Source organism: Sesamum indicum, unplaced genomic scaffold (genome assembly GCF_000512975.1).
Source record: "Sesamum indicum cultivar Zhongzhi No. 13 unplaced genomic scaffold, S_indicum_v1.0 scaffold00119, whole genome shotgun sequence".
Lineage (NCBI taxonomy): Eukaryota > Viridiplantae > Streptophyta > Magnoliopsida > Lamiales > Pedaliaceae > Sesamum > Sesamum indicum.
In genome coordinates this window covers 243,941-253,965 of record NW_011628048.1, presented here as the reverse complement: position 1 = coordinate 253,965, position 10,025 = coordinate 243,941, and the positions used below count along the sequence as shown (strand labels likewise).

The following is a 10,025-nucleotide window of genomic DNA, read 5'->3' as shown; positions in this document are numbered from 1 at the left end:
GATATGATGGTGAGTATATTAATACATGAATTGAAAAAATATCTTTCACCTTAGCTTTAGCTTGGGATCCTCTAGAGGATGTGGAACAATTAATGCAATTAGCTCAAAAATACATAGACGAAGACGAGATGAATGCGATGAAGGACGGATAGGGAAAATGAGAGGCGGAATCGATCTAAGAGAGAAAGGGAATCACTTTATCAGCCAATATAACAAAAATACCCCATTGTGTACATCGAGACCAAGAGCTATGATGATGGTAGAAAAGGTAAACTTGTTATAGTGACATAAAAAGACAACAGGAACACCAGCAAAAAGATACTCGAAGAAGTATTGCAGGTTCCACAGGGACAAAGGGAATGATACGGAGGATTGCTATTAGTTGAAAGATGAGATAGAGAGGCAAGTAAGATAAGGATATTTTAGGGAGTACGTTTTGAAGGAATCAAAAGGAAGGAGAGAGAGAGAGAAAGAATAAATGAATGGAGAGATGAGGTGAGGAGTTGGTCCCGAAGTAAATAGAGGTTTAGGAGAGGAAAAGACGCAAGGGAGGAGGAGCAGTGTGGTAATGAGCCTGTAAAGGGGTAATTCAGACAATAGCAAGTGGCCCTGCGGATAGGAGGAGTTTTCAAATTCTAAGTGTAGAAAAGAACAGGAGATCATTTTTGGGAAAGGAGATTTAGACATAGAGATGCGTGGGTGGAAGTTCACAGAACAATCCCATGGTTATCAGGATGGATATAGCAAACTTCGTGGTTCACAAAGTTTTGGTTGATAATGGGATCTCCGTAGATTTCCAGTTTATGCATATGCTGAGAAAGATGGAGATTGGGGTAAGTCGCTTCCGACCCGTAAATACCCCGTTAATATGAGTTGGGAGTGCGAGGGGAGCTGCGGTTGGACCTTGGGCGTCTTGTACATACTATTGATGATTTTCCGTGGCTTGTGGGTGGCGATTTTAACACTATCCTTGACATGAGTGAGGTGTGTGGAGCTTTGGGAGACATTCAGCCTGGCCATGGAGGACTTTCAGGCGTGCCTGCATAACACGGGCCTCCTTAGCTTACCGATGCACGAGGAGAGGTTCACATGGCACAATTGCAGCAATGATCACTGAAGTTTCTGGAAACGACTAGATCGATTCCTAGTTAATGATTGTTGGATGGAGCACTGGCCATCTGTGCACTATAAATCTCCGAATCCGTAGACCATTGACCAATCTCCGTTGGTGATGTGTGGTGATATTGCCCCTCCTACTGTGAGTATGTTCCGCTTTAATAATTTTTTAGCCTTGTCGTCGGAATTCACCTCTTCTTGCAGAGTGTGTGGTGTAGTCATATTGTGAGCACTGCTACGTATGATGTTACGCGTAAGCGAAAGGCGCTTAAGCCTATTTTCCGACAGCAAAGGAGGAATAAGGGCGATCTTGCAGTTAACGTACGCCTGGCTAAAGGTTTCCTTGATATAGCATAATCTCTACTACAGTTAGATCATCATAACTCACTTTTACTTAGTTTGGAGCATTGCTGCAAATTGATTCATATGATTGTACTCGATTGAGAGCAAAATATGTTACAGCGACGAGCGTAGATGGTATGGATGAAGGGCGGGGATCAATGCCCCCGCATATTCTTTCGAAAGGTTGCAATCCGAAGGTCTGCTAAACGAATCCATCAAATTATGAACTCTGAAGGTACCTTGCTGACTTAGCACCAGGATGTCACGGACGAACTTTTGAATTATTATCAACAGCTAATGGGAGGAAATAGAAGGTTGTAATTTATTAACCTAGGGTACCTGCTGCCGTGGGCGCGTTACATATTATCACCTGCCTAGGCAAGTGAACATATTCGTCTGGTCAGCCCTGCGAAGGTCAGGTTGGCGGTCTTTGACATTACTGAGGATAAAGTGCTAGGCCCTGGTTATACCTCAGGGTTCTTTAAAGCGGCTTGATCGGTTGTGGGGCTAGTGGTAACTCAAGTCACTCTGGATTTCTTTCGTACAAGCAAACTTCTCAAACAAGTTAATGCTACTCTACTTACTTATTCCTAAGGTACATAATCCGTCTACTCTGGCTGAATTCTGAACCATTTCCTGTTGTAATGTACTATACAAGGTGATTATGAAAACTATTGTACAGCAGTTGCGTGTGGTATTGGATGCCTTGATTAGCACCTTACAGAATGCGTTTATGCCTGGTAGATCGATTAGAGATAATATTTTTCTAGCACAAAAGCTATTTACAGGTTATAAGCAACAACGCCTTCCGCCACGTTGTGCGTTGAAGGTGGACTTGCGAAAGGTGCATGATACATGGAATGGGACTTCTTATTGGCAGTCTTACGATTATTTGGTTTCTTGGGGAGCTTTATTGGTTGGATTTGAGGAGTGTATCACCACACCATCCTACTCCATTTGTCTTAATGGCACGGCTCGTGCGTCCTTTAGAGGTGCATGGGGTTTGCGTCAGGGCAATCCCATGTCTCCTTATCTCTTTATCTCGTCATGGAGGTGTTAAGGATGCTTGTTCAACAACTTATTGAACAAGATGGCGAGTTCTCCTTCCACTAGAGATGTGAGGAGATGGGTCTCTTCCAGCTTTGTTTTCTGATGATCTCCTTTTGTTTTGCAGGGAGGATGAGCTGTCCATCTGCGTGTTTAAGAAGGGACTTGAGATGTTTGCGGCGTTATCAGGATTGTGTGTCAATCCTCAAAACAGTCATCTCATTATTTCTAGTTCGACCCATGGCATTCATGGCAGGTTACTAGACATTCTAGCTTTTACTGAAGGCCATTTACCTCTACGATATCTTGGCCTTCCACTCATAGCTTCTCGTATCTCAATTAGGGATTGCGCACCCCTTCTGCACAAAATTGACAGCCGCATTCGAGGATGGGAAGGGATTCGACTTACATTTGCTAGTCGAGTTCAGCTTATAAAATTTGTTCTGCTTTTTTTTAACACGTATTGGGCTTCGACATTTATTTTGCCAAAACCAGTGATTCTGCGTTTATTTCTCTTGAAGGGTACTACGAGTACGGACTATCTAAAAGTGGCTTGGAAACTTATTTGTAAAACTCGTGGACGAGGGGGAGCTTGGAATAGAGATGTCCTTGCTCTAAACCAAGCCCTAATGTGTAAGCATTTATGGAAGATCATCATGACGCAGCTTGCCTCCCTCTAGGTGGATTGGTTATTCCATACTCACCTCGGCACTCACATGCTTTGGATGGTTAGTAACAACAGGGGTCTATGGGGCTAGTGTTAGATTGGTAGTGGGGATTTCTTTTCGCTACGGCAGGATCCATAGCATTAGTTTGGGACCCTCATTCACCGGTTCCCTTGGGGGCCACTACTTACTGACATCAAGCTTCATACTCCACTTAGCACGGTGATCGCTAATGGGGAGTGGAGTTGGCCGCCTATCGCCAACAGTGAACTTGCAGAGATCCTTCACCTTCTTCCGAGGCTTCACAGTGCAGGAGATCGAATTATTTGGCGATTAGATAGTGGTACGCTCATGATGGCCGCTGCATACCATATCTTTCGACCACCGGGACCCAAGATAGGTTGAATTTCACTATTCTTAGGTCCTTTCAAGATCCCGCAAAATCAATTCATTTTATGGCTAGAAATTTTGGGGAAGCTGTCTACCCGTGACAAACAATGGCTACACCATGCAGGAGGAGATGGTGTTCTTTGCCAAGAGAGGATATTAGAGACCTATGACCACTTATTTTTTCAATGCAGATATGTACGCCAGTGTCTAGCAGATATCCGGAGTATTCTACGGGTTCACTAGCCACTCGAACTTGGGCTATGGATGTGGAGTGGATGTCGACCAAGTGGAGTGGAAAGCACTTCGTCAACGCATCATTTCAGGCACTCCTAGTGTCCTTGGTTTACCACGTATGGCAAGAGCGGAACCAATGGATCTTTTAGCACACTAACCACCTTTGATGTGTACGAATTTCACAGACTTAAACAAAACATGCTCAATGGATCCTTACTCACTACCTCGGATTAACTTATTTAGTAGACTCTATTGCTTGTTTTGCTCTGTTCAACATAATGGACGCGTACCAAGGATATCACCAAATCTTCATCACTGAAGCGGATAGAAATAAGACATCTTTTATTACTGAAAAAAGCATATATTATTATAATGTGATGTCATTTGATTTAAAAAATGCAAGTACCACATATTAGAGAATAGTCAATAGGACATCTAGGCCAGGTTCATAGGTCAAATCTGGCGGTGGAGGAGACAAACATGCCCCATGATTGGTTTCGGACACCTAGTTGGTGGAGAGAGGATGAGAAGAGGCCCACTTAGACATCTTTTATTCAAATAGGTAAAGTTGGAAGTGGGTATCTAACAACTAATAATGCAGGTTAAAACCAATTGAGTAATAATTATTTTAGTCCTGCTACCTAGTGGCAAAGAAAGTAAATGCAAGGCTGCTTATTCGGTAGAGCATGATGTATCCTGTGGGTAGTGAAAGACATTACCAACTAATATTGAGATATATAACCCACTCATTGGTTGCTTATTCAATGGGGTAGGTGAGACCTGTTAATAAGTAGTAAGAGTATGCCTGCTGCTAGCGGGTTGTTCAGTGGATCAGGATGTGACCTGTTAAGGAGTACTGTAAGATGCAACTGTTGTGGGCTCATTACTCAATAGAGCAGGGTATGACCTGCTTATAGAGTAGTGCAAGGCGTAATTATTAGCTACTTAGCTTATATATATTCACATATAGGCACGTATAGCATAAACACAGTTCCATTTAACGACCACAATCAACCAATATTCTTTTTATAATAACAAAATTTAAATTTCTATAATACAAATCAATTGATACTTGTCACACAATATCATGAAATCACGAACTAATACTGCAATAATCAAGCAAAATCAATATAATAAACAAACACCATCTACAACATGATTCATACATCATTAAAGTTTAATTTCCTTAAGTATTAATTATATCCTTTAGGCCCTGTTTAGCCTAACTGAATCATATTTAATGCTTTTGCTGACTTTCATCATCTCAATCAATATCATACATTTATCAGCATAGAGTACGCATCGTACCTTATGTCCCCACACGGGCCAAGTTGATATATATATACATATATATACATCTAATTAACTATACTTACGTGAAATTCCAAATGGTTATGTTAGTAAATAGGCCAGATAAAATTGAGTAAATTAACTATAATAATAGTTAAATCTAGCTAATCTTATAATTTAATAATCGATTATAGCTTTCTTAAGTCAAATGTAATATTTAGTTACACACTAATTTAAATGGTCAAACTCATAAAATTTTTCGATTAAACATTACATCGATCAACATAAATTACATTTAGTAAATGAATAAATTAAATAAAAAAATTATATAAATTAAAATTATAAACTTTCCATATCCGTCTCTGCCTGTGATTGTGTGAAAACGTGTGTGTTTGTAATTTGTGGTATGTGTGTGTGTGCGTGTGCGTGTGCGTGTGCGTGTGCGTGTGCGTGTGCGTGTTCAGAGTTACTATTTCAAAATAAGGGATGAGGCGGTGGGGTTGATGGCCCACCATCCAGCATATTCTCTTTCTCTATCTATAAATATATATATAAATATTATATTATATTATTATTATTATTATTATTACTATTATTACTTATTTATTTTTATTTTGTTTAAACTTTTAAAATATTGACTACTTTCTACCTAATTTCTTAATTGATATATTTTGCTCCCAAATGTTATAATGAACTTCAGTTTACTTATTTTCTTATAAGTTTTAATATATTCAAATTTTAACCTATAATTTATTTAAAATTAAATATAATTTTTTTAATATTATCAATTATATACAAATCTGTGAATGTCACACTTAATATTTGTGGGAGGGCGATGATTAGTACCTCACAGTTGGTAGCGGATACCTTCAGAACTGGATTGGTGAAGTGATGCATGTATGCCCTTAATGTTTCTATGTCTTCTAATTTTATCCTGAAGAAGCTCATAGCCGTCTTGCAGTATTTTTGCTGCTAGCAAATTGATGTAAAAGTAAATTCTACATAGGAATGCATAAAATCATGTGTTAGATTGTCGAAACACTGCTGGGTAGATTCACTTTGTGTAGTAAGAAATACATTGCATCTAATACCATCAAAGTACCTATGCAGTAGCACGACACTTTTAAACTTCAGGGTGTTAGTAGAATCATTTGTATTGTTCTAAGATAATAGATGTCATGGTACTCTACATGAACAGAGAGTTGTTCAGCAATCACATCTTCGTGGAAGGGGGATTCTTTACTTCAGGTGAAGGTCTGCTTATCCACTTGTTGGCGAATTTCCAACAACTCATGGCGGAGGGTTTTCCATGCATTGATAATCACTTTGTTGGTCTCTTCCTTGTTGGCTTGGACAATAGGGACACGTAATGGATATCAAATTTTACAATTGAGATTGACTATACATTTAAATCCTAATATTATAAATATGAAGTTACTTAAGTTGGCGAACCTAGATGTGGTAAAAGGATTAGGAATAGGCTGGTTGTTATGTACAGAATAAGCTGTCTTAATAGTTGAAGTAAGACAACTATCCTTCTTCATGATAAACTTAAGTTCTAGTTTGACTCCTTCCTTCTAATAATTTTTTCATTAAAGGAGATGCTTACCTGACTGATATTATATTGATTCTTTGTCCATTTTCGTTAAATTAACTTAACAGCGATAATTTCGTTTTATATGACCGTCATGTCCTTTTTATTGTATATTAATTCTTATTTTAATAATAGATGAATCTTTTTTATTAAATAATGATCGCCAAATTTAATCAATTAATATCAACAATTAGGTTTTAAAAAATAAAAATTTTGAATTCAAAAAATTATTTAATTTATTTATAAAAAATTCAAAATAATTAAAAAATTATTATTATATATATAAAAATAAAAAAGATCATCGTTGCCCAGATAAGAAAAGAAGCGTTGTCGCTCTTCTACGCGAAGGATGATGACAACACCATCGCCCTTCCATGTCCACAACCCCTAATCTTTTTCCTAAATTTTTTAATTAATTTAGTTATATTAATTAAATATATATCTTAATTAATTAATAATAATTGAAGATAATTATAATAATTATTATACTTAAATTAATGTAAATATATCTTTTAGTTAATTTAAAAATAATTTTAGATAGTTATAACAATTATTATATTTAAATTAATTTATAACTTTATAATTATTATAATTGCTGAATATTTATATTAATGTAGATATCTAAATTTAAAAAATATAATTTAGTATATTAGTCTTTGTAATGAAATTTATTTATTTTTGATGTTTTGATATTTAATATAAGCATATTTAAGAATAAAAAAATTTATATTTTTAGGAGGGAGAAAGTGCAAAAAATAATAAATAAATAAAAAGTCAATTTGACTATTGTAATTTTAGTTACATATAGGAGCAAGTTAGTGTGCACATGGTTACTTTAAAAATAATTTGTCAAGATAATGTTTACATGGTATAGTTGCAAAAGGTGTGGAGATCCATATTAATTAATAAAAATATGTCATAAATATATTTTACTTATTTTTTATATGCATGCGTTAGTATATATAAAAATGTATACTTTCTCTCTTGGCACAGAATATGTCAAAACGAATTGGGGTTGACTTGGAAGGTTGCAGGAAACAAACTGGTTCACGTTTCCATGTTTCTATTACCACAACAAACTTATCATCATGAAAAACGGAAACACAGAGATCTTCAAATCTATCTAGTGCTCAACAAAGCGCTCATGGAGTAGAGCTTGCGATAGTGAGCAGAATTTGTGAAATTATCAGACCACGACAAGTTGATGCAGAAAGCAATGGAAGCAGAAGAAAGCTTTTCATCTTTGGGTTTCCTTCCACTAGTTGATGCTTATCTTAAAGGTACATAATTCTACTGGTGATCAACTCATCGCTTAATTTTAGCATCGAATTAATTGCTTTTTGTTAAAGAAAATATTTGCTAGTACAATTTTGGGGGAAACTTTGCAAATTTTTTATTTTCCAAAGCCAACTACAAAGTTTTACAACATCAAAATTCCTTTCTAATTATAGCAAGGAAATATTTGGTTTCTAATATTAATTTTGAAATCACAAGAACTTAAAATTTTTATTCTTTGTTAAATGCATTTGTAAATTACCAATAAAATTTATCAACAAAAAGAATATAACAATTGATGATATTAAGACCGTAAACTGTAAATTTTTTTATGTTGCTACAATGATTTTCGTAATTTTAATAGTTGTAATATTTATGTAAAAATTAGTACTAAGAGTAATTAGTTATAAGAAAACCATGAATCTCTGGCCTTATGCAGGCCTATAATGTCAAATTCTTCAACAACAATATTTGGCTCGGGTCACAAATGTTGGGCTGATTAACTCGTTGCATAGTGACCCACATAGTTGTGTAGCCTATGCTTAACGCAAGTCATCTAAATGCTTCCAACTTTTTCTTACCCTCAGATGACTTGCTAGTTTCAGTCTTAGTGACTCATTCAAGAGTCAGGGACTGTATGATGAATATATCAATAATAGTAAACTATTTATACTATTTCTAACTCTACTATAAGTACCTCAAATATTATTGTTTTAGGAGAAAATGTAATATCCCAATATGGTATGAGAAATAAGTAAAAAAATCCTTGTGACAAATAAAATAGCAAATTACCCTCTATATTTTTTAAAAAGAAGCAAATTACCCCCTATCTAAGCCAGTGATAGGAGGTAGTTTGCTTTAATTTTTGAGACACAGAGGGATAATTTGTTAATCTTTTTTTTTTACAAAAAGTATTTGCTCATTTGGTATATTATAGGGGATGAATACCATTTAACCCTATTTTTTAAACCAAATTACTATTCATTAATAAGACCACCAAAAATTGTCTCTTCACAAAAATACAATTTGAAAATTGTCAATCGTGTAGAGGATAATTTTTCCTCCCATACATCAATACACAAACGATATTACTTATAATTTGTTCTTCTTGGAGTATCACAAAAATAAGAATGAAGAGTGATTGTTTTTTTTCGGTAAAGCTAAATTGCATAAATAGATAAAAAGAGAAATACAATAACAAGGTTCTAGGAGTTGAGGCCCGTCAAACCAAGGAATTCTCCAAAGTCGGTACAAAGCTCGTGTACTAACTACTGAGGTATGACTAAATATGACATGTCTAATCTCCTCAACTATAATCCTAGCAAGTGTGTCATATGTGCAGCTAGTATGCTGAAAGATCCATTGATTCTGTTTTCGCCACAAGTGATACACTAACGACGCCAATAGTGCGAATTATGAGGTGTTGATGACGTGCTTCTCCCTCCATTTAAGCGACATCCACTCTACAGCAATATTCCACGATCGAATAGGCCATCGGACCCCTACAGTCCTTCGAATATCTGCAATGCACTGACGAGCATAATGGCACAAAAAGAATAAATGTTCATGTATCTTAGAGATCATGTCTTGGCAAAGGACACATGCCCCACCGGTGTGGTGCAGTCATGGTTTCTCAAGAGTAAACAACTTCCCCAAAATGGCAAGCGATAAGATAAATTGGTTACGGAGAATCTTGAAAGAACCCAAGAATAGTGAAGTCTAGCCTATCTTGGGTCCTTGTGAACAAAAGAGGTGGTACGCTGTTACCGTTGTAAAAGTACCGCCATTCAAGTCCAAATAATATGACCCTCCCTACCATGGATAACAGGTATAAGGTGAATGATCGCCACAAATTCATTAGTGATTAGAGGCCAGCTCCATTCCCCATCTGCAATGACTGAGTGTAGGAGCGTAGTCGGGAGGATGTTAGTAACGGTCGGGTCAGTAGAAAAGTGATGAATCAATGGTGCCAACTGATGCCATGGGTCCTGCCAAAGGGAAAATAAATCCCCATTACCAACTCAAAAGTTGATATAAGGTAATAGCCATGATTGGAGAGAAAGAATCAACCA

The 10,025-nt window shown here is 36.4% G+C and overlaps 1 protein-coding gene across 1 annotated transcript in view; it reads left to right on the top strand.

Moving 5' to 3' along the window:
* The first annotated feature begins 7,674 nt into the window (after positions 1-7,674).
* The window catches only part of LOC105178983, a 9,194-nt gene continuing 6,843 nt past the window's right edge, over positions 7,675-10,025 (top strand). The window contains exon 1 of the mRNA XM_011102568.2: positions 7,675-7,958. Coding sequence (XP_011100870.1) covers positions 7,883-7,958 — 76 coding nt within the window. The 5' untranslated portion in view covers positions 7,675-7,882. The remainder of the gene's footprint in view (positions 7,959-10,025) is intronic.